This window comes from Aulostomus chinensis, chromosome 23 (genome assembly GCF_037954235.1).
Source record: "Aulostomus chinensis isolate RoL2024-O1b breed Wild chromosome 23, RoL_Achi_v1.0, whole genome shotgun sequence".
NCBI lineage: Eukaryota > Metazoa > Chordata > Actinopteri > Syngnathiformes > Aulostomidae > Aulostomus > Aulostomus chinensis.
In genome coordinates this window covers 4,397,220-4,421,051 of record NC_141342.1, presented here as the reverse complement: position 1 = coordinate 4,421,051, position 23,832 = coordinate 4,397,220, and the positions used below count along the sequence as shown (strand labels likewise).

The 23,832-nt window shown below is 48.6% G+C and overlaps 2 protein-coding genes and 1 long non-coding RNA gene across 3 annotated transcripts; 2 read left to right on the top strand and 1 right to left on the bottom strand.

The window, feature by feature from the left end:
• The first annotated feature begins 2,335 nt into the window (after nt 1–2,335).
• On the top strand, nt 2,336–7,021 carry LOC147239198 (uncharacterized). Its single transcript, XM_086196337.1, has 5 exons — nt 2,336–2,431; nt 2,533–2,598; nt 2,672–2,758; nt 2,855–3,147; nt 6,932–7,021. Exons 1-5 carry the CDS (start codon nt 2,377–2,379, stop codon nt 7,019–7,021), a joined length of 591 nt encoding a protein of 196 aa, XP_086052463.1. The 5' UTR covers nt 2,336–2,376.
• A 2,931-nt stretch (nt 7,022–9,952) lies between these two features.
• On the top strand, nt 9,953–12,944 carry LOC147239197 (uncharacterized). Its single transcript, XR_015111550.1, has 3 exons — nt 9,953–10,508; nt 12,227–12,316; nt 12,396–12,944. It is a non-coding gene; the product is annotated as an uncharacterized LOC147239197 (long non-coding RNA).
• Nucleotides 12,945–13,010: 66 nt separating this feature from the next.
• fdxr (ferredoxin reductase) lies at nt 13,011–23,822 on the bottom strand. The gene is made up of 12 exons (XM_086195623.1): nt 23,482–23,822; nt 22,962–23,065; nt 22,462–22,557; nt 21,779–21,901; nt 21,571–21,684; nt 21,389–21,490; nt 20,609–20,716; nt 19,962–20,046; nt 16,607–16,806; nt 16,334–16,505; nt 16,082–16,255; nt 13,011–13,419 (listed from the first exon to the last, which is right to left on the bottom strand). Exons 1-12 carry the CDS (start codon nt 23,546–23,548, stop codon nt 13,289–13,291), a joined length of 1,476 nt encoding a protein of 491 aa, XP_086051749.1. The 5' UTR covers nt 23,549–23,822; the 3' UTR covers nt 13,011–13,288.
• Between the last annotated feature and the right edge of the window lie 10 nt (nt 23,823–23,832).

The following is a 23,832-nucleotide window of genomic DNA, read 5'->3' as shown; positions in this document are numbered from 1 at the left end:
CCTTGCCCTGGGTTGCCTGATGGCTCAGATCCCATTGACTGCCTGTAGGAAAATGGAGTGATGATACCGGAGGACTTGGGCCGTTCACGCAATCTGAGCCTGTCATCACAAAAAAACACACCCTTTTAAATTGTGTTATTTGCTGGTTGCCCCATTGATTGCATTCGTGTGTTCTGGGGCTGAGTTCACGACAAACTGGGATGACTTCAAATGTTGTTAACTGCGTCTCACTCAAAGTGGTGAGGAAAAGAATACAGGTATAAAAAAAAAATGAAGTTCCACTTTGATACATCCACGGATGATCCATTTAGTTCTTTGACGGTTCCAGAAACCACTCCAGACCCATGCTGCCAATTTTTGATCAACAGATGCAGTCACTTGCAGCAAGAGCTGAAAAAAATATTGTACACATGTCAAGTGAAGCTCTCGTGATTTTTTTCCCCTCATGCTAGTTGCCATGAAGTTAATGTTGCTTGCTGAAAGCATGTGACTACAAAGCTTTAGCACGAGGCAATTTCACCCTGTAAACTTCAGACGTTTTAAAGGTCGCCATATTAAACTGTATGATGGGTCATTTGTGGATGGAGCCAGTTTGAAAGATTAGTTTCTCAAATCCTTAAACCCAAATCCAAACTGCATTCACAAAACCCTTGGCTTCTCTATCAGTATCACCTCAGTCACCACCAGCTACCCTGTGTTCAAAATACACACCGTAAGTAACACAATCTCGAGCTTTGAGCATTAGTTACACACTGATTCAGGACCCAGCATCCAAAGCATTTAGTCAATGGAAAGTTTATTGTAAGGCATTTTGTGAAAAATAATCCAAGTCAAAGTGATGTCTACATTCAGCAATGCCATGACGAAATGAAAAGCACATTTTATCCTGTTGACGACCCAGGAAAGTAAGGAACTGTTCAGTGTTATGTAGTGCATGATGGATGTGACCCCCCCACCCCCACCCCCACTTAGCTATGCAGCACAGAGGCTGACAGTGCCACCATGCCAGCCAGGGACTTCCACAATGGCACGGTGACCAATTTTGCCCCGGCCTCTCCACCTCCTTTTTGCCAGATTGAACCTGGCTTCATCTATGAAAATGTGTTCATGGGGCCGTTCCATGGAATCCAGGTCAAACTCTACTAAAGTAGATGAAAATAGTTAAGTACAGTAAGTGAGACAGACTTCTGCAAGAGTATTTACAGTATATGCAAATGACAACATATTTTACAATACTGTTAAAGTAGCAACGACTAGCCTACAGGAACAGTAGGCCTATGAGCACAGGACCGAAAGTGCGTGTCGGTTACAGTTCCTCTCACCTACTGATATCTGAGATCTTGGACTCTTGCAGAGTTGCGCTCAAAGGTTCTTTGTATATGTGTTTCATGCTCGGTCAGTTGTGTTGGCGGACACGGTCAGTAGTTGGGAGACACCCTGTCGATGCCATCGAAGTTGACATCTTCTTCAATCACGCGGCTGGTTTTCAAAGTGTTGGACTGGCTTTAATTTGAAGGACCATGTCAACAACGAGTGTTTCTTGTTGTTGGGAGACAAAAAGAGTCCTCCCACCGTCATTTGGTCGTCTTTACATGACAGTCCACGTCCACTGCAGAACGTCAAATGTTGGAGACGAAGAAACAATCACTGGTTCTCTTCTCTGAAAGTCCTGATGATGCTGGCCACAGAGAGTCTGCTCCAGTTGGGTTGGACTCTGTCCTGCTTCCCTCACTGTCATCCCACGAACAAGGACATGGTGACCAAGAGCTGCCCAAGTGTCATCACTAGTTGTGATGGGTCTTGGTCTCGGCCGGCCCCTTCTTCATCATGCACCACCTCTAACACAAACTCTTCCTCTTCTACCAGTCTGTTTCTGTGCGCTCTGAACTGATGTTAAATCCTGCCGAATTGGTCTGACGACCTCGTCAGAATCGTGTGGTCAGTTTTGAGTTGTGTATAAAGGATGACAACTGTGTTGGAACTGTGTTCACATTTTGCTGCCAGTGTTTACAATTTTGCGTACAAATGACAAAATAAAGTGATTTCTTTTGCTGTAAAAATTTACTGTGAGAAAACTAAACTGTGGGAACTAATTATGTCTTGTGGCCTAAAAAACTAAATTTAGGGAAACCGTAAAAAAAACAAAACAACAACAATCTTTGAACATAAAAACAAAAAAGAACAACAAAAATCAAGCAACTCTTGACGGGATCTCCAGGGCTCCAAACCAATTGAATTGAGCTTTGAAGGTGGTAGCAGCAACTTCTTCTCCACAGTGAATCAATCAGAGCTGATCAGCAGCAGCTGGGTCACCGGCGCTTACTACTTAAGGCATCACCGAGCTCATAGCGCACATTTCCTGCTGGGACTGAAGCAATGGGAGCTTTTTGGGCCCTAAATATTTGTGTGCTGACTGTTTGGCTCGCCAAAGGTTTGGATTCCTTTTAATTGAGACTTGTGTTGAAAGCAAAGTGTTTAATCTGTTGGATAAACTAAAATAATATTGACTTAAAGACTTTTCTTTGCTTGCAGGCTTTGGTTGGCCATTTGGCGGCACAATTGAAAGTAAAAACAATGGGCTCAAAAGAAGCACGAGTGGTAAGAACACAAATGACAAACAACTCTAGAATTTCTGAGACACTTCCTAACAAGAACCACTCTTGTGCTGCAGATTTGTCTCCCAATGACATCTCCATAAACAATATTCTGGAACTTCTCAAGGCAAAGGAGTCCAGGTGGGAGAAAGTCGCTAAAGAAGGTGAGCATCTGGCTGGCAACACATGTATGTGGAAGACCTGAATACAAATGAGTCCTTCATGCCACTGTTTGAGGACTGAGAATTTTCTGTCTTCAGTACAACAGGAAACCAATGAAGTGGAAGCTGAAGCCATGGTTGGTAACAAGAAGCTTGGGGAGATCAACAAGAATAAACCCAAGGCCACGGCGGACCACAGCAACGTTAACGCCACGGCGGACCACAGCAACGTTAACGCCACGGCGGACCACAGCAACGTTAACGCCACGGCGGACCACAGCAACGTTAACGCCACGGCGGACCACAGCAACGTTAACGCCACGGCGGACCACAGCAACGTTAACGCCACGGCGGACCACAGCAACGTTAACGCCACGGCGGACCACAGCAACGTTAACGCCACGGCGGACCACAGCAACGTTAACGCCACGGCGGACCACAGCAACGTTAACGCCACGGCGGACCACAGCAACGTTAACGCCACGGCGGACCACAGCAACGTTAACGCCACGGCGGACCACAGCAACGTTAACGCCACGGCGGACCACAGCAACGTTAACGCCACGGCGGACCACAGCAACGTTAACGCCACGGCGGACCACAGCAACGTTAACGCCACGGCGGACCACAGCAACGTTAACGCCACGGCGGACCACAGCAACGTTAACGCCACGGCGGACCACAGCAACGTTAACGCCACGGCGGACCACAGCAACGTTAACGCCACGGCGGACCACAGCAACGTTAACGCCACGGCGGACCACAGCAACGTTAACGCCACGGCGGACCACAGCAACGTTAACGCCACGGCGGACCACAGCAACGTTAACGCCACGGCGGACCACAGCAACGTTAACGCCACGGCGGACCACAGCAACGTTAACGCCACGGCGGACCACAGCAACGTTAACGCCACGGCGGACCACAGCAACGTTAACGCCACGGCGGACCACAGCAACGTTAACGCCACGGCGGACCACAGCAACGTTAACGCCACGGCGGACCACAGCAACGTTAACGCCACGGCGGACCACAGCAACGTTAACGCCACGGCGGACCACAGCAACGTTAACGCCACGGCGGACCACAGCAACGTTAACGCCACGGCGGACCACAGCAACGTTAACGCCACGGCGGACCACAGCAACGTTAACGCCACGGCGGACCACAGCAACGTTAACGCCACGGCGGACCACAGCAACGTTAACGCCACGGCGGACCACAGCAACGTTAACGCCACGGCGGACCACAGCAACGTTAACGCCACGGCGGACCACAGCAACGTTAACGCCACGGCGGACCACAGCAACGTTAACGCCACGGCGGACCACAGCAACGTTAACGCCACGGCGGACCACAGCAACGTTAACGCCACGGCGGACCACAGCAACGTTAACGCCACGGCGGACCACAGCAACGTTAACGCCACGGCGGACCACAGCAACGTTAACGCCACGGCGGACCACAGCAACGTTAACGCCACGGCGGACCACAGCAACGTTAACGCCACGGCGGACCACAGCAACGTTAACGCCACGGCGGACCACAGCAACGTTAACGCCACGGCGGACCACAGCAACGTTAACGCCACGGCGGACCACAGCAACGTTAACGCCACGGCGGACCACAGCAACGTTAACGCCACGGCGGACCACAGCAACGTTAACGCCACGGCGGACCACAGCAACGTTAACGCCACGGCGGACCACAGCAACGTTAACGCCACGGCGGACCACAGCAACGTTAACGCCACGGCGGACCACAGCAACGTTAACGCCACGGCGGACCACAGCAACGTTAACGCCACGGCGGACCACAGCAACGTTAACGCCACGGCGGACCACAGCAACGTTAACGCCACGGCGGACCACAGCAACGTTAACGCCACGGCGGACCACAGCAACGTTAACGCCACGGCGGACCACAGCAACGTTAACGCCACGGCGGACCACAGCAACGTTAACGCCACGGCGGACCACAGCAACGTTAACGCCACGGCGGACCACAGCAACGTTAACGCCACGGCGGACCACAGCAACGTTAACGCCACGGCGGACCACAGCAACGTTAACGCCACGGCGGACCACAGCAACGTTAACGCCACGGCGGACCACAGCAACGTTAACGCCACGGCGGACCACAGCAACGTTAACGCCACGGCGGACCACAGCAACGTTAACGCCACGGCGGACCACAGCAACGTTAACGCCACGGCGGACCACAGCAACGTTAACGCCACGGCGGACCACAGCAACGTTAACGCCACGGCGGACCACAGCAACGTTAACGCCACGGCGGACCACAGCAACGTTAACGCCACGGCGGACCACAGCAACGTTAACGCCACGGCGGACCACAGCAACGTTAACGCCACGGCGGACCACAGCAACGTTAACGCCACGGCGGACCACAGCAACGTTAACGCCACGGCGGACCACAGCAACGTTAACGCCACGGCGGACCACAGCAACGTTAACGCCACGGCGGACCACAGCAACGTTAACGCCACGGCGGACCACAGCAACGTTAACGCCACGGCGGACCACAGCAACGTTAACGCCACGGCGGACCACAGCAACGTTAACGCCACGGCGGACCACAGCAACGTTAACGCCACGGCGGACCACAGCAACGTTAACGCCACGGCGGACCACAGCAACGTTAACGCCACGGCGGACCACAGCAACGTTAACGCCACGGCGGACCACAGCAACGTTAACGCCACGGCGGACCACAGCAACGTTAACGCCACGGCGGACCACAGCAACGTTAACGCCACGGCGGACCACAGCAACGTTAACGCCACGGCGGACCACAGCAACGTTAACGCCACGGCGGACCACAGCAACGTTAACGCCACGGCGGACCACAGCAACGTTAACGCCACGGCGGACCACAGCAACGTTAACGCCACGGCGGACCACAGCAACGTTAACGCCACGGCGGACCACAGCAACGTTAACGCCACGGCGGACCACAGCAACGTTAACGCCACGGCGGACCACAGCAACGTTAACGCCACGGCGGACCACAGCAACGTTAACGCCACGGCGGACCACAGCAACGTTAACGCCACGGCGGACCACAGCAACGTTAACGCCACGGCGGACCACAGCAACGTTAACGCCACGGCGGACCACAGCAACGTTAACGCCACGGCGGACCACAGCAACGTTAACGCCACGGCGGACCACAGCAACGTTAACGCCACGGCGGACCACAGCAACGTTAACGCCACGGCGGACCACAGCAACGTTAACGCCACGGCGGACCACAGCAACGTTAACGCCACGGCGGACCACAGCAACGTTAACGCCACGGCGGACCACAGCAACGTTAACGCCACGGCGGACCACAGCAACGTTAACGCCACGGCGGACCACAGCAACGTTAACGCCACGGCGGACCACAGCAACGTTAACGCCACGGCGGACCACAGCAACGTTAACGCCACGGCGGACCACAGCAACGTTAACGCCACGGCGGACCACAGCAACGTTAACGCCACGGCGGACCACAGCAACGTTAACGCCACGGCGGACCACAGCAACGTTAACGCCACGGCGGACCACAGCAACGTTAACGCCACGGCGGACCACAGCAACGTTAACGCCACGGCGGACCACAGCAACGTTAACGCCACGGCGGACCACAGCAACGTTAACGCCACGGCGGACCACAGCAACGTTAACGCCACGGCGGACCACAGCAACGTTAACGCCACGGCGGACCACAGCAACGTTAACAAAAAAAAAAATAGGGATGCGGAAGACTAACCATGCAAGATTTCTTATTCTATGAGATGTGTCTGCATGTACAGTTCATCTCTGATTTAAATAAATGTTTTAAACCTCAGTCTTCACTCAGTACCATTTCCAAGTTTGGACACTGATTTAATCTTATGTGCATTGTAGATCATGGCTTTTAACCTGGTGGATTGCAGGCCTGCCAATCAAGTTGGCCTGTGCAAGAATCCTACAAGTTTTTTTTTTTTTTTTTTTTTTTGGTCAAATGTGTTCTGACAAAATTTGGAACAACCACTCTTGCCATCTGAACACAGCATTCATCAAGCTCTTTTATGGACAGAATTTCCAGGCAGAGTAGAGGGGGTGGTTTCTGCTTTGTGATGTAGTCCCTGTTTGCTCCATGCCATGACCTCCGCTCTTGCTGGGACAGTTTCCAGCAGGGATGAGAATCAGCACTTTAAAGTCTGAGGCCATAGTTCTCAGCTGGAAAAGGGTGCCCTTAGACCCTCACATGGACTGAGGAAAAACCCCTTAACAGGGAAAAATTTGAAACCTCAGGGTAAGCAACAGAGGAGGGATCCCTCACCCAGGACTGACAGATGCACAGTAGATGTTGGCTGTGTACCAATGGCCAAGTGGCAACCTACGTCCTACTGCTACGACCAAAACACGGCGGCACCGTTCACCCTAGAAAATTGGTGAAGCACAACTTCTGCTGGCAGAGCACAGATACAGCAAATAGGTAGACTGCACCAATGAGAGCCCCACCTGCTGGCCTGACTCTCATACTGCACTGAACGCACCTTTCAGCCTTTCTCTATTAAGCACGTTAACACACCTGTAAAGGTGTGTTCACACCGCGTCACGTTTGGTGTGAACACACCTTTAGTCATCAACAATGACTTGTTCAATTTTGGTGTTGCATAAGAATGGGAGACTGTTGGTGGTGCAAACTTGGCTTGCAGGTCCACAAGTTTTTAGGGGACGAAGAAGTCCGCGGTGCATTGTGGGCCGTAGGATGCACCTGAACCGACCTACAATGTGGGCGTTTTTAGGCTGGAATTTAGGTTGCAAAGTAGGTGGCTACTCGCGCCAGTTATGGTTTCAGAGAGCCTACGACCTGCTCTGAGACCTACGATCAGACCTACTTTGCAGCTCGGACGCAGCGGTTGTTAGACAAGAAAAGAGTTTACAATACAAAATGTGGGAAACATGGAAATGTTAACAGCTGAAGAAGGAAGCTCCTGGTAGGGGAGGCAGGGAGAGCAAGCCAGCTTGATGGGGGACTGGATGGTAGACTGGTACATGGAAGGGGAGGCAGGGAGAGCAAGCCAGCTTGATGGGGGACTGGATGGTAGACTGGTACATGGAAGGGGAGGCAGGGAGAGCAAGCCAGCTTGATGGGGGACTGGATGGTAGACTGGTACATGGAAGGGGAGGCAGGGAGAGCAAGCCAGCTTGATGGGGGACTGGATGGTAGACTGGTTCATGGAAGGGGAGGCAGGGAGAGCAAGCCAGCTTGATGGGGGACTGGATGGTAGACTGGTACATGGAAGGGGAGGCAGGGAGAGCAAGCCAGCTTGATGGGGGACTGGATGGTAGACTGGTACATGGGAGGGCTAAGGACTACATACTATTTATTATGAGAATAATAGCTAGTTGGAGCGGTACGGGCCACATCCCCTTGGGTTTATGACAATGTGGCCCCCTGAACAGTTGAATAGCCCTGTTGTGGATTCTCACTGGGGGCATCAAAACTATGAATGAACACATATGGAATTATGTAGTAAACAAGTGTGGAATAACTCAAAACACGTTTTATATTTTAGATTCTTGAAAATGGCTGCCCTTTTCTTTGATTACTGCTTTGTACACTCTTGGCGTTCTCTCTCCATGAGTGTCATGAGGTGGTCACCTGAAATGTTTCTCTCACAGTCTTGAAGGAGTTTGAGAGGCGCTGGGCACTAGTTGGCCCTTCTGCCTTCACTCTGCGGTCCATCTCATCCCAAACATCTGGATTGTGGAGGCCAGGTCATCTGGGCAGCCCTCCATCACTCTCCTTCTTGGTCAAGTAGCTGTCACACAGCCTGGAGGTGTGTTTGGGGTCGTTGTCCTGTTGAAACATCAATGACGGTCCAACTAAACACAGATGGGATGGGATGGAGTGTTTCTGCTGGACGCTGTGGTAGCCATGCTGGTTCAGTGGGCCTTCAGTTTTGAATAAATCCCCACCAGTGTCACCAGCAACCCCCCCCCCCTCTCACACACACACACACACACACACACACACACACACACACACACACACACACACACACACACACACACAATCACACCTCCATGCTTCACGGTGGGAACCATGCATGTAGAAACCATCCCTTCACCTTGTCTGTGTCCCACAAAGACAGAGCAGTTGGAACCAAAGATCTCAAATTAGGACTCATCAGACCAAAGCCCAGATGTCCACTGGTTTCATGTCCTCTCCTTGTGTTTCTGGTCCCAAACAAATCTCCTCTGCTTGTTGCTTTTCCTTCGTAGTGGTTCCGTAGCAGCTGTTCAACCTTAAAGGCCTGATTGGTGCCGTCTCCTCTGAACGGCTGATGTAGAGAAGTGTCTGCTACTAGAGCTCTGTGTGGCATTTATCTGGGCTCTAGTCTGAAGAGCTGTTAACTTGTGATTTCTGAGGCTGGGGACTGGGATGAACTCATCCTCAGCAGCAGAGGAGACTCTTGGTCAGTTTCGTCGTAGCGCTTGACGGTTTTTGCGACTGCACTCGGGGACCCATTCAGATGTGGCAGGATAGCGCTACACTCCCCACCGTGAGGGGCAGTGTGGCAGAAGATTAGTGAGTGGTCACCTAGAAATCGACCTGGTCCGACCCTTCTCCGTCCTTTCCGCTTCCTCTCCCTCCTTTTTCGGAGCCGACAGCGTGGTGGCGTCTCGCTGGTCAGCAGATCGGTTACAAACAAAGGTGTGCATGCTTGCTCTGCTCGATTATTCAGTGTCCTGGGCCCCGTGTTTACTCCGGTTTTGCTCCGTCCAGCGATGTGGTGTTACCGGGAGCTGGGCTGTCTCCCTTGGGCCGGTGTGTGCGTGGTGCGCTTTCTGTGGGTAAGACGCGTAGTTGTCTGCCTTTCATATCAAGCTGCCGATGTTCCGTGGTGTTCTGATTATCCTCTCCCGGCCATCGTTTGTGTAGTCTGGGCTGCGGGCTTCCTCCTCCTGCCTCGTCTGACGCCACGATTCTGCTCTCCGGTAGGAAATGTTTATTCTTGGCTTTTGTTATTCTGTAATGTCCTTCATCCACATTTTAATTAGGTTAACTTGTTTATTTTGCAGTGCGCGGCCGTCAATTGCCGCTGTGAGCCTCGCTGCTGTTTTGGTTCTTCTTCTTCTTCTCTTCTCCTCGTCTTCAGTCTGGATTCTTGCTGATTCGGCTCATAACGGCTCTGATCCCAGTAACGGCGGTTAAAGCCGTGCACTACGGCCTTTATAAGAGCCTCAACGTGGGCCAAGAGGGGGCATCCCGACCCTCATCAGCGCTGAGCCATCCCCCTTGGAGACTGGTTTTAATTAGAGGGGCAGACATTTCCTTAATTACTTGAGTTTATTCCTTTTCTATTTCTTTCTTTCTTTGAATTATTACTGTTAGTTTTTGTGGGTTACATCTGATTTATTGTTTAGAGCCTTTATTATTATTATTATTATTATTATTATTATTATTATTATTATTATTATTATTGCCTTTTGCTTCCCATTTTGATCATTTGGATTTAAAATAGTTTCTGTTGAGTTATTGGGGTAGTGATATTTAGTTCGTGTGTGAGGGTTGCCTTGATTTCATGTTTTTAATGGTGTTCTTTTCTCTTCTTTGACAGGTGTTGAGGGCCCAGAGCGGCAGCGGTCCCCCTGGTGGTGGTTCCTTATTCACGTTTTTTTGGTTTGCTGTGTCACGGGTGCAGTGTAGTTTTTTTTGGATCCCTCCCCTTTTCGTTACCGCTGTCCTGGTAAGCCCCAGCCCTGTCCCCTTTTCCTTTCGGTAATTCCTCTTGCACTCCTTATTATATTCATTGGTATTCATTTAGTCTGTTGCTCATTTTAAACAGTTTTTCAAATAAAAGTATTTTTATAATTGGAAATCACGGTCCTGCCCTGTGGTATTTCGAACTGTGTGCCTTTGTTCAATTGGAAGCCTGTTCATTTTGAAATTTTGTTTATGTCCTGGGGTGAAAGCCCCCAGGTGGCGTTGTTGGCAACTATTCCCCACCGCTCGCCTTGCCACACAAAGGTTTTGATTTCCGAAACAAACGCCAAGTTCACGCATTGAAATTTGCTTGGCACTTCATCTTCAAGATACTGAGTCCAAATCGGCTTCCAAGTTTCTTTCCACGTGTAGTTGGCATCTAAATCCATCTTCAAAATTCAACTTCAAATTCACTCTGAAATTTGATAGCTTCCCATATCCAGCTTCCATATTCACATTCAGATTCCACATTCAGCGACTAAATGCAGCTTCCAGAATCATTAGGCTTCCAAATCGACTTTCAGATTCAGCGTCTTGAGTTCGCTTGACAAATACATCTTCCAAATTTGTTTGAAAATTTGCTTTCGAAATATGGCTTTTAATTTCAAATTCAAATTATCTTCCAAATTTGCTTCAAAATTCAGTAGGCTTCCAAATACAGCTTCAAAGTCAACCTTCAAAGTGGAGCTTTCAAACTCAAGCATTGAAATTTGGTCAATTTAGCTTCAAAATTTGCTTTCAAACTGTAGCTTCCAAGATGCTGAACCCCTGATTGCTCCTGATGCGATGGACTGGTGACACATCCAGGGTGAACTCCGCCTCTTGCCCAATGTCAGGGCTGGGCAACAACAGATAAGCGGCATAGATTCTATCCATTTGCTTCTAAATTCAGCTTCCCAATCCATCTTCAATTCTGCTTTCATTTTTTTTGTCAAATTCGGTAAGCTTCTATATACATTTTTAAAGTACAGCTTTCAAATTCATCTTACAGGTGCAGCTTTAAAATTAACTCCCAATCTGCTCTCAAATTCATTTCAAAATTCAGTAGGCTTGCAAATCCGTCTTCAAAATCCATCTTAAGAGAAGAGCTTCAGAATTCTAGTATTGACATTCGTTTGGTTTCCAAATTTGCTCTCAAATTCAGCTGCCGATGTTTGTTGTGAAATACCACTGATTTAAACAACCGTACTTAAAAAAACTCCACCCAATAAAGGCCCCCCCCTCCAAATTACCATCCATCCATTTTCTTACGCTTATTCCTGTTGATGGTTGCGGGGTGGGGGGTGGAGCCTATCCCAGCGGCTACGGGCGAGAGGCGGGGTTCACCCTGGACAGGTCACCAGTCCATCAACACATAGAGACAGACAACCATTGGCTCTCCCAGTCACACCTACAGTCAATTTAGAGTCTGGATTAACCTGGTCCCTCTTGATGTCTTTGGACTGTGGAGGAAGCTGGAGTACCAGAGAGAACCCAGCAGGAACAGGGAGAACATGCAGACTCACACAGAAAGACCCTGTGCCCGAGCCGGGACTCAAACCCTTCTTGCTGTGAGGCAACAGTGCTGACCACTGCACCACGTGCCGCCCCTCCAAATTACATTCTAAGGAGTTAGTTTGGACTTCTGGAGTCCACTTATATTTCACACCACCTTTGATAATTGAATCCCAAACCTCTCCTGAGTCTTTTGTGTGCCAGCAGGTCACAGAAGCAGCACCTGGACAAATGTGAGCAACAAAGACACAAGAGGCAAAGAGATGAACTTCACTCAACACCACCCAAAGAGCAATGGTAATCCAATTAGTGTCAGTTAAAATTTAACACCGACGAGCCATTTGATGGATGTACGAGATAATCTCGCACCCTACAGGTCGCAGCTGTGTGAAGCCAGGGTCCTGAAATATACCCAGATTCTCCATTTGTCTTCCACGTTTATGCAGACCCTCGAGCTCGACTAGAGCGCTCTGATCGCTTTGTCCTCGGGTATGTAAATTTTAATCCTTTGCTTCTGAGGGGGGCAACTTTGAGTAGCTGTGGTAACCACATCAGAATGTGATGTCACCTCCTCTCTAACTGCTGGCCCTCAAACTTCCCCCAGTTTCTAACTTTCAAGTGTCAGGATGTTCAGACACGTGTACGCTGTCAGCTGCTGTTGCCCTCATTGTGGCAGGATTGATGGTTTCGTATGAAATGGTCTCTGAGAGCAGACTGCTCACCCAAAGCCCCACTGATGCCATGTTAAACTGAGCTGAGGTGGATCGATGTCAGCCGCCATATTGGGATTCTTTGTGTTTTGGAGCCTGATTTAGTTTGTGGTCGTTTCTTTCGACATCCTGTAAAGTTGAACTGTGACTGTGGTGTCATGTTTTAAATCTCACGTCTGCATAACAAACGTACCTTTATATCTTAATAAAGACCCCCTGACCTTTGGTGCTGCATCCTTTGTTTCCAGTATAGAAATATATTTACATGTATATTGTAAAACTAAAAGAATGATGCAAGGCTTGCTTTAATTAAACAGATACAAGCATCACATGATGATCCATTTCATTATATCGTGTGTAAATATATAAAACGTTCTTTCAGTTCGCAAATACTAAGTTCCAATTCACTCTAAGTTTATTATTAATAGGGTCCATCACAGTTTTGCTTCAGTCCTTGTTGATGTCGCTCTACCCTTGTGGTCCAATCACCATGGTAACGTGTAGTGGTTGTCTGTACAGTAGCAGCAGCTACTTGGAGCCCACGGTCTCCTGTCTTCAGTCACGTCCGTGTCACCTCCAGCATTTCTTCCACAGTCAGTAATTTTTCTCTTGGTTTCCCGCTGACTTCCCCCCTCCTCGTTTCCACACCATCGATCTTCTCCCAGTCGCAGAACGTCACCGGCTTCACTCCTGCAGAGATCATTCACACCGTGATTGGCCTGGTCCCAACGTTTTTAAACCAACAGCAAGCAAAACCAGCAGCTGTCTAAATATGAAATGGACTGAACAGTAGAATTGGTATGGACAGCTAAGCCCCATACATGGTATAAAATGAGCAGAAACAGCCTAACCATATTTGGGTGAATGGGCGGAGTTTCCTCTATTGCAATTCAGCCTATTGTGGTTGTCACAGTGGCAATATAGCAAAGTATCAAGGTACTAATACCTAAAAGCATAATCTTTTTTGTGTATTTTACTCTTAATGGGACCATTATTGACTACATGAACATCACGCTGTTTGGAAGAACTCTAAAAAAGCTATTAACTCCTTCAAGGAACACACCAACCTTGGAAAACATACAAACATACATGTTGTCGATCGAAGCGAAGTAAAATCTGGTCAACTGGACGTAAGTTTATCTTGAAGACGTTTCACCTCTCATCCGAGAGGCTTCTTCAGTTCTAGTGAAGAGTGTGGAAACTCCAGCTTATAAACCTATGTGGGAGTGGTCAGTGCTATTGTGGTGGAAACGACCCTCCCGAGACTCACCTGGCCTCTCCAAACGACAGTCGTTGTGCGGTGTCAGGGAGTTTCAGGGGTGGTCGTTAGGGAGTTTCACCGACCACTCAGATGCTAATGGGCTGTGCTGGCAGCAGCCGTTCCACATGGGTCTTTCAGCTGAGCTCTTTGGGGAAGCTTTGAAAGGACTTGGTTGTAAAAAGGTGAAAGGAAATGTCGCAGTCCACCTCCTCTGTTCAAAGATGGTTTCTCTATCCTGACGTGGATGGCTTCTTTAACTCCTCTTTCAAACCATCTGTCCTCTCTGTCGAGAATTTGGACATGGTCGTCCTGGAAGGAGTGGCTTTCCTCCTTGAGGTGGAGGAAAACCGCTGAGTCCTGTCCTCCAGAGTTGGCTCTTCTATGTTGGGCCATGCGCTTGTTGAGGGGCTGTTTGGTTTCCCCTATGTAGAGATCCGTGCAGGCCTCACTGCATCTGACAGCGTATACCAGATTGCTTTTCTGGCTGTGAGGGGTGGGATCTTTGGGGTGAACCAGTCTTTGTCTCAGAGTGTTGTCTGGTTTAAAAGACACAGTTGTGGGGAGGCCAGGTGAGTCTCGGGAGGGTCCTTTCCACCACTATAGCACTGACCACTCCCACATAGGTTTATAAGCTGGAGTTTCCACACTCTTCACTAGAACTGAAGAAGCCTCTCGGATGAGAGGTGAAACGTCTTCAAGATAAACTTACGTCCAGTTGACCAGATTTTACTTCGCTTCGATCTACGATGACCTGGATGAATGAGAACCCACACAGACATACATGTTGTCTATCCTAGATCAGAAGATATCCGCCCTTCTCTCCTCTGCGCTTCATTTGGGACTTGAGACCCTCAGAGACCAGCTGACTGCTCGTTAACATAGCGCAGTGAACGGTAGTGGATGGGAAGTGGTAGCATATTTCCATCAAAGTCATCAAATAGATCCGGTTGTGAGTCTTGGTTTCACCACAGGTAGTCCTCCTCATCCTCGCTCACAGACGTCGCCACGCTCAGCAGCAGCAGCTGCTCTTCTAGTCATCAACAAACATTTTATCGTGTTGGCTGAAGTTGCAGAGGTGCAGCGTGAAACTGGTCAGGAAATTAGTTCCAACTATGTGTCTGCTTCTACAACAAAAACTGACTTTATATTGTGATTTCATAATAAATGTAATTAATAAATGTAGTTACCGTAAATTCTGGACTATAAGCCGCGACTTTTTTTCGACGCTTCATGCCCCGCGGCTTATACTCCGGTGCGTCTTATACGAGGATTTTACCTTCACCCTGGGGTGTGGCGGGCAGCGGGCAGTAATTCCCTATTGTTCCTGATGGCAGCTCCAAGTACCGTACTTAGGGAAATTCCTAGCCAAATGTTATGGTAATTTCTCGAAGTACTGTACTTGGAGCGTCCAGTCCATGCCGCGGTGCAGTGTAAAAAGAGCATCACACGATATTTTCAGTCATTTGTACTCACCCTCAAGATGGAGAGCAGAAGAAGGAATGCTTATGATGCAGCTTTCAAGTTAAAGGCAATCAATCTGGCGGTTAAAGATGGAAATAGAGCTGCAGCACGTAAGTTTGGCATAAACGAATCGATGGTGAGACGCTGGAGGCGGCAACATGACGAACTGACCCAGTGCAAAAAGACTACAAAAGCTTTCAGAGGTCATAATAGCAGATGGCCCAGACTTGAAAACACTCTGGAAGACTGGGTCAACACGCAGAGAACAGGCGGCCCAGGTGTTTCCACCGTGCACCGCGGCTTATTTACCGGTGCGGCTTATACGTGTAAAAAGTTGATTTTTTCCCTAAAATAAGCATCTGCGGCTTACATAACGGTGCGCTCTATCGTCCGGAATTTACGGTATATAAATGCAAGCAAAAGACCATTTTGGAGCCAGGTAACTTTTGACAGGTGTGCTAGCACTTCCCATCCACTACCAGTAATTTGGCTAAGCTAACTATTAGTCAGCTTGTGTGAAAGGGTCTCAGCATCCTGATACAGCACAGAGAGGAGGGGGGATCTTCTTGTCTGACTCTGGGGACGATGGACATGTATTTCCTGAGAAGCTGCTGTGTTCCTTAGGAATACCTCTTGATTCCAGCAGAGTGCTGATGCTTTGTGCACCAGGTTTAGCAGCAGACACATCCAAGGCTCCCGACTCCATGTCCTCCATGATGGATCGAGCCGTGTCAAAACTATTATTCATGGTGGTAGCTATCACTCCAGTGGGGCCTGTTTTCAGCCAGCCACTACAGTAAAGTCCTGGACAGACACAATCATAGATCAGGGGTCTGCCTGGTAGGCTCTGAGCTGCCTCAAGGTCTTGGTGTTATGAAGTACCTGCAGCATGTAGAACACGGCCCATGTTATTTGGGACGATAGCTTTGCTGGAGTCAAATGGCACTGATGGGTCGATGGGGAGGCTCTTGTAGCCAATACTGCTAATGACCAGGCCGCAGGTCACATCCTCCACTTCTCCAGTGAGAGCTGCCCGCGCTGCCTCACCTGAACCCTGGTTACACGCAGGTGAAGGTGTTCAATGGGATGTGTGTTACATTTATTCTGGTTCCAAGAGGAAAAGATGCTCCACATATCCAAGAACCAACTGTTTACCTCCAGCTTGTTGACTGCCAGCCGGATCCCAGTGGCTCTACTGTGATTCGGGTCGGACAGAACCTCCGCTGGACTCCGGAAGAATCGAAATCCCCAGACCCGCGATGCCTTCTTTCGTCTCTCCTGCTCCTTCTCCCCTGGGAGCTCCAGCGCGGTCTTCAACATCAGCTCCGTCAGACGCTTCCTCGGCCTCGGCAAGTCTACACAGCAGAGACATATGCGCTTCAAACCTGCTTGCTTTTAGAAATGCATCTGTGTCTCCAGTGGAGGCGATGGAGGGAGAATCACGGAAGAACAGTGGAGTTACAATCTACCTGTTGTATCCTCTGAGCTGCAGATGAACTACCAACACAAACCGATGGAATTTAGGACAAAGAAACTTATAACTTGCCAAAATATTTACTTGATTTTTCACACAAAGAAATCTTCGATCACATGTTTAGCTTCAGTTCAACTTCAGACACATTTAAAAATCATCATTAATTATAAATAAATAAATAAATATTTCAGTTTTGTACACAATAGTTGCAATGACATTTTGGAGGAATGGTGCTGCATTATTTACTGATGTAGCTGTTTAAAAACAAGTTTCAATGATTCACATTTTGCACAAATCTAGAAACACGTGGAAAAGTCAAACTCTTTGTCTAAACATTTGGAAAAGCTGAGAAATCATATTTATCACATTTCCCCTCCTCACAACAGTAGATTTGAGCAGTTTATTTCGACCAACACCAAAATATTAAAATGACCACTATCAACTGACGTGCTGATATTATCATGAATCCTTCTTGTGTCAGAAGAAGCTGGAACCTGGGCTCTGGACTCTCGCTGAAGGCTGCTTTGTGCCAAAAGAGCCAAATTAGCAGTCCCGCATCAACTGACCCAAAGGCACTGGATCGCTACTGAGTTCCATCAGAGGTAATCGAGCTTGTGAAGTCGCCAACGAATGAGGTTAACGTGGGAAGCGTTATCACCAAATGGCAAAGGCTCAAGAAGGCCATCATGATTTCCGTGGCCCTGTTCATAGCAGCTAGGAATCAGACAGCTTTCATGGACATTGTGACGGTGATGGATGACTCCATCAATCCAGGGGACACAGTGGGTCCCGAGTGCACTGGAAAAGACGGCAACATCCTACTTTACGACTTTCCCAGTCCCAAGCAGAAGGAATGGAAAGACTGTGCAGCAAGTTCGTGCGGAAATGGCTGGGAGTTCCCCCATCCTTCAGTGCAACAACCAGTATAGCAAGACCTCCAAGTTTTCCTTGCCAGTCTCATCCATGGTTGAGGAGTTTAAAGCCATCAAGGCAAGGGTGATCAGTACACTCCTTTTATCTGACGACAGGAAAGTAAGACACGCAAGTAAAACCATCAAAGGTAGCACAAAGTGAAAGCCCCAGCAAGCTGTGATGGAAGCAGAATCCCACTGGAAACATCAGGAAGAAAAGGTGGAGCACAGCCAATGCCAGAGCCAGAAGAGGCCTCGTGTTACAAAGAGTCCATGAGGTAGCAGAGGTGGAGCGCCAGATGAAAGCGATCGGACTTCCCTCTCAGGGTCGATGGATGTAGTGGGAGCAGGCACAGGAGTGGCTGCTGTCTTGGTAGGAACTGTGGCAAACTGACCAAGGCAACCAATGTGGAGCAGCCTCCTGTACACTGAACCACATCCTGACTGGTTGCCTAAAAGCATTAGCAGAAGGGCGCTACAGATGGAGGCACGGTAAGGTCCTCATGGAAATCGCCACATGGGTGGAACAGCAGCGAGTCAAAGCCAACAACAAGCAGGCCCAACTGGCTGAAACCATAACACTTGTGAGGGAAGGGGACAAGGCTTGTAAGACCAGCACAGCCGCCAGGAACCCAAATTTTACCTTGCAACGCACCTCCAACTGGGAGCTGAGTGTGGACCTGGGGAGGAAGTTTGTCTTCCCACAGGACGTGGCAGTGAGACCCCGCTTTGACCAGACATGGTCCTGCTATTCAGGAACATGAAAACCATCATAGTTACTGAGCTAACGGTGCCCTGGGAAGAGAGGCCAGCCAAGTCCCACCAACTGAAAAAAGCCAAATACCAAGACCTGATTGATGAGGCAGTTCTAAAAGGGTGGCACGCAACCATCTTCCCCGTTGAAGTCAGCTGCCGCAGGTTCCCAGGAAAATCGGTGCGCTACTTCTTCCAGAGGGTTGGGCTGAAGCCCAAAACAGCTGAAGAAAGCCACCAGGGACATCGCCGCAGCAGCCAAGTCCAGCTCCAGATGGCTGTACCTGAAGAGAGCCCACAGTTGGAACCTTTCTGCAGGTGAAGCCTAGTCAGTCTTCGTTGCCCCACTCAAGCGAGGTGTACAGGTTAAGGGGTGAAACACCTGTGAACCTGAGATCCCTGCTGATGATGCGGAAGGCTTTTCCAAAAATGTGGAGATTACCATCTCAGAAGATCTACATCACCATAGTTAGTGTGGTTCCCGCAGTTGCAGCTTGCAGCAAAGCATCTCTGATGTTTAATTCACCTTAAATTATTTTGTTGATATTACATAAAAGGCCTAAGCTAAAATGATTTTGTTGACTGATTTTTAACACAGAATGACTGTTGAGCGTATTTTGTCCTCCACAGCAGTTGACTGCTGACTTCTTGATTCAAACTCTTCCGAAGCCAAGACGATGTCTAAAGTAGCTACCACAACCAACCCCAGAGTGCATGCACGTCTGCACACTCCCTTGACAAACATGTCCAGGTTGAGATGATTCTGTTGGCCTAAAGCAAGTCTGAGGAAATAATTGGGGCATTTGACATTTGACTAGCCTTCAAACATTTCCTGTAACACTTTTTTGTTGTGCTGCAGCCACAAACCAGCTGCCAACAACGAGCAGGGTAAACATCGCAAACCAGCAGCGTCTCATCTCCCCCTCCACTTACTGCTCATGTTGTTTCACAGAACTCAGATCAAGGTTGTCATACTTTGCCATGAACTAGAAGTAGGAAACTGTTATCTATGTACACCTAAGCAGCATCAGTCAGCACTTCACCAAGGACAAGGACAAACCAGAGTCTCAGCAGCGTGAGGACAGCTCACCGCCCAGAAAAATGGCTAATATAAAACGCAACACTTTGACACCACCTGCTTTCATAGAGCTGTTTCCATTAACCACAGCACACACGTCCTCCCTCCTTGTGTCTCTGCATTCGTCTCACGGCTCTTGAATGAATCATCATCAAACATCTCACAGGTCCTTGTTGCTAGTGTGGTGATGGACAAAAGCTATTCCAGCTGTATTCAACGTAACGTCTAAATTCTGCCACCGCAGTAAGTTTCACCCATAAAAAGAAAGACAGAAAATTAAATCTCAATTCTCACCACCAAGAGCCTCAGCGACGCCCTCAAAATCCGCAGCCAGCATCTCTGGTTTGGCGTCGGGCAGATTCACCATTTCTCTGAGCTCCTGCAGACGTGGAGTACATGGCAAAGACAACAGAGGACAAGTCGTTGCTTAGTGGCTCTCTGCCAGATAATGGAGGGTGACAGACACAATCGTCCAGCTAGATGGTGCAAGTTTAAAGGCTTGAGTTGCTACTTAAAAGTTATTAGCAAGCCAGTTAGCTGGCAGGGTAGCCCTAACTGTTAGCTAAACACAGTGGGTAGGTGGCTGAAATAGGTGGGTTACACAGACACGATTATTAGCAACAAATTTAGCACAAAGCTAACAAAAGTTCCAGCTTCAGATCATAAAACTGACTCAAGCGCCGACCTCTCCGCTGTAAGGAAACAAGACCAGTCTAGTGTCACGCTAATGATATCAATGAAGAGGTTCTGTCACGTAACATCCACTTAGGAGATCCTGTTGAACAGCCATGAGCGAGTCTGACAACATGGTGAGCATGAAAAACTAATCTGAGAGGTAGTCAAGGTGATCATCAAGGGGATTTTACCGCCTTGTCAACATCAACGGCGGTGCTGTGAACTCTGATTCCACGCCCTTTCATTTCCCTCACACTCACACACACCTTGATAGTGCAAGCCACCTGCATCGGTCCTCTCCTGCCAACAATGAGCACCCTGCGGACACGGCTCTCTGCCAGGGCCGCCAGGGCTGGCTGGGTGATGTCAGTCTTCTGCACACAAAGACATAAGCACATAATCATAGTACCACAGTATCATAGTAGTTATCACAAATAACTACATAGTCTTACAAGTACTGTCACTAATACTGCATGAACTTTAAGTAAACCAGTAGCAAAACACCTGTCTAGCGCCATCCTGCTTAACCACCTGATGGCTCCTAGCTGACACATGTCGGTATTAATATTAGCAGTATTAGCAGCCATTAATAGCCTGGCAATAAAGTACATCAGCTGATGTGAAAACTGTTTTATTAGTGCCGGCAAAGTGGCTTGATTTTCTTAAAAAATGATGTCTGCTGCAGTGCTGCCCTCACGTCATGTGAGATAGTTATTCACTGTCGTCCCGCCTCAAATACGTACCTTTGCCACAAGTGTTTGAACCATGTTTTTAATGTATAAAGACTTTAGCCTCCAATAACAGTATCAGCCATGCTCCTTCTCATTCACACAGTCGTGCAACATCTGTGTAAAAACATGAATACAACTGACAAAGTATTTCAAGATTTCATTTTGGGTCCTCTACAAGCACTGCGGTAACGAACCACTTAGCCTCCAGCTGTTGCTAACAGGCTGAATAAGTTAGTGTGTGAACATTGGTTTCCTGTCACAATCTAAAAACAAGACACTTGTGTTCACCGTCTTTGCATCTGTACGTTTGCGTACCTTTAGGGTGTCAATGGGGGACAACAGTAACCTCGCTACGTCCAAAGCCACGTTGCCTTGTCCCAGAATGACTGCGGTTTCACAACTCAGGTCTGGACTCAGCTAACGGAAGACAGAAGGGTGAGAAAAACTGAGTGCATTAGTTTTTAGGTACACGGGAGCAGCCAGTAACTCCAGCACACCTGTTGACAGCTAGGCAGTCCGTTGTACCAGCCCACAAAGTCTTTAGCGGAGTAGACACCAGCCAAGTCTTCTCCAGGTACCCCCATACTCCTGTTGGCCTCCGCCCCGTAGCTCTGCCGCAACACACACGTCACACAAAACAACGCATGGAGGGATGCACACACACGTGAGGTGCGGTGGCACAGCGGCGTCGTGTCGCCTTCTCACCAGTATGACTGCGTGGTAGGCTCGCTGGAGCTCTTCAACACTCACATCCTTGCCAACGTTGACATTACCGTAGAAACGACAGCGAGCCTGTTTGGCCGTCTGTGTGAACGTGTTGATGACGTTCTGAGGAGATAAATGATTGATTGACTGTTCTGGGAAAAAGGAAGAAAACAAGTTTTACAGCTCCTGCTAAACCGCCAGCAAATAATGAGTTTGATACTGGAAAGAGTTCATTAATCACTCAGGTGGTCACCATTAATAATAACGGAATAAGCTCATTTCTTTACTGCTGACTGTGGAAACACGTGAAAACGCTGGAATTTTCCAACACGTTAAATAACAATCAGACACAAGCAACATGTGAGTCAATCATTCATCGCACTTTGCTGCCACCTGCGATTACGACTGTTTACTTGACGTGAAACACAATTACGACACGTTCCTTCCACCATTCCTGCCAGGAGAAATGCGATCGAAATGAAAGTGACCTTTTGTTTCCATCAGGCAGCTCTGAAACTGAGGTGTCCAAACTTGTTTTTTTTGTTGTTGTTGTTTTTTTTTTGGTAACATCATTGGATGGCAAGCTACTTCAGGGGCACCTCAGAAACCTGTTCTCTTACCTTTGATACCCAAAAATGATCAGACAATGATTTGTTCTCCATCGTCTTATTAGGCGTACAGACCTTAACTTCAGGATGATCAGGGGCAACCCCGAATCTGACCAGGCCGAAAGGAACCGGCAGCCGCTCGTAGATGTCCACCTCAACATCTTGACGGGCCTGAAAGTGAAAGAAAGAAAGCATTCAAATAGAACAAATGAGCGTCACAGCAGCGTTGTTACAAGCCTGCTGTTACTAGGTGTCTGTTTATAGGTAAAGGACTTGTTTCTGTGTATTTCTACCCAACAAAACCTATGAGAAAGAAGAGTTTACCCCAACAATACTATGTATAAACTTACACCATCCTTAGAGTATCAGTACATCAACTACAAAACAGCATATATAATCTTCACATAAACCATCATGTCAGACTGGTTACTAACACCAGTTCTGCAGACGTTAACAGACATAGTTGTGTACATTAGATATTTGTTTCCTTTCCTTCAAAAGTTACATAAGAATATCAAAGTCTGAGGAAAATCGACCAGAATCTAAATTACGCAATCACAACGTGAAACGCATACCTTGATCAGGTGCTGGGCCGTGTAAAACCCTGCTGGACCGCTTCCAACAATACACACCTTGATGTTGCAAGAGGAAAAAGACACTTTTCCACTGCCGCCCACACCTTTAACCAGGATGAAATGAAAAAGAAAGTAAACAGAGTCTCGCATGCAATCGTAATTAATTGAATGTATTTGGAAGAAATCCGAAGGTCTGTCATTGATACAGGTCGATCGGGTTCGGCCACCTACGCAGGTTCAGACATACAGCCAGGAGGACCAAAATACAGTTTCCATCAAACCTCTTTACTGGCACAGTTAGCGATTCACAATACGCGAGGTGTATGCCGAATGTCTCAGTGGAGTCTATTAGTGAGAGTTCCAGAAAATCCCCCGGCAGGTGTGACGCTTTGACCAGAAAACAAGGCAGACGTCATAGAATTAGCTCTATTTCCAATGGCATTTGGCCGGAGCGCTGACACTACTCAAACGAGGGCTCCACGCTAACAAGCGCTGATCGAGGGTCCCTCATCATGCTGACCTCTCCATCGACTTCTTCCCGAAGTCCACAGCTTCAGTTCAGAAAACAACAGTTTACGGCCGTTCATCTCTCCTCTGTTGGGCGCGCTCGGTGAAAACGGTCAAATCCAGAGGGCTTCGGTGGCATCTGAGCAGCAGCCCCCCACCCACATAGCTGCCTCAGCCGAGAGCCTGGGACAGCCAGCAGGGCTGAGAACACGAGTCCCTCGGGCCGCCTGCCGGTAGCTAGCCAGCTGATGCTAACAGCTACCGCTAGTCAGCTACTTATAACTTACGAAATTCTACATGTAACAAATACGTTCTGTTAAATAAGTAGTAACGACAGCAGTCAAGGGAGAGGGCTGCACGTTGT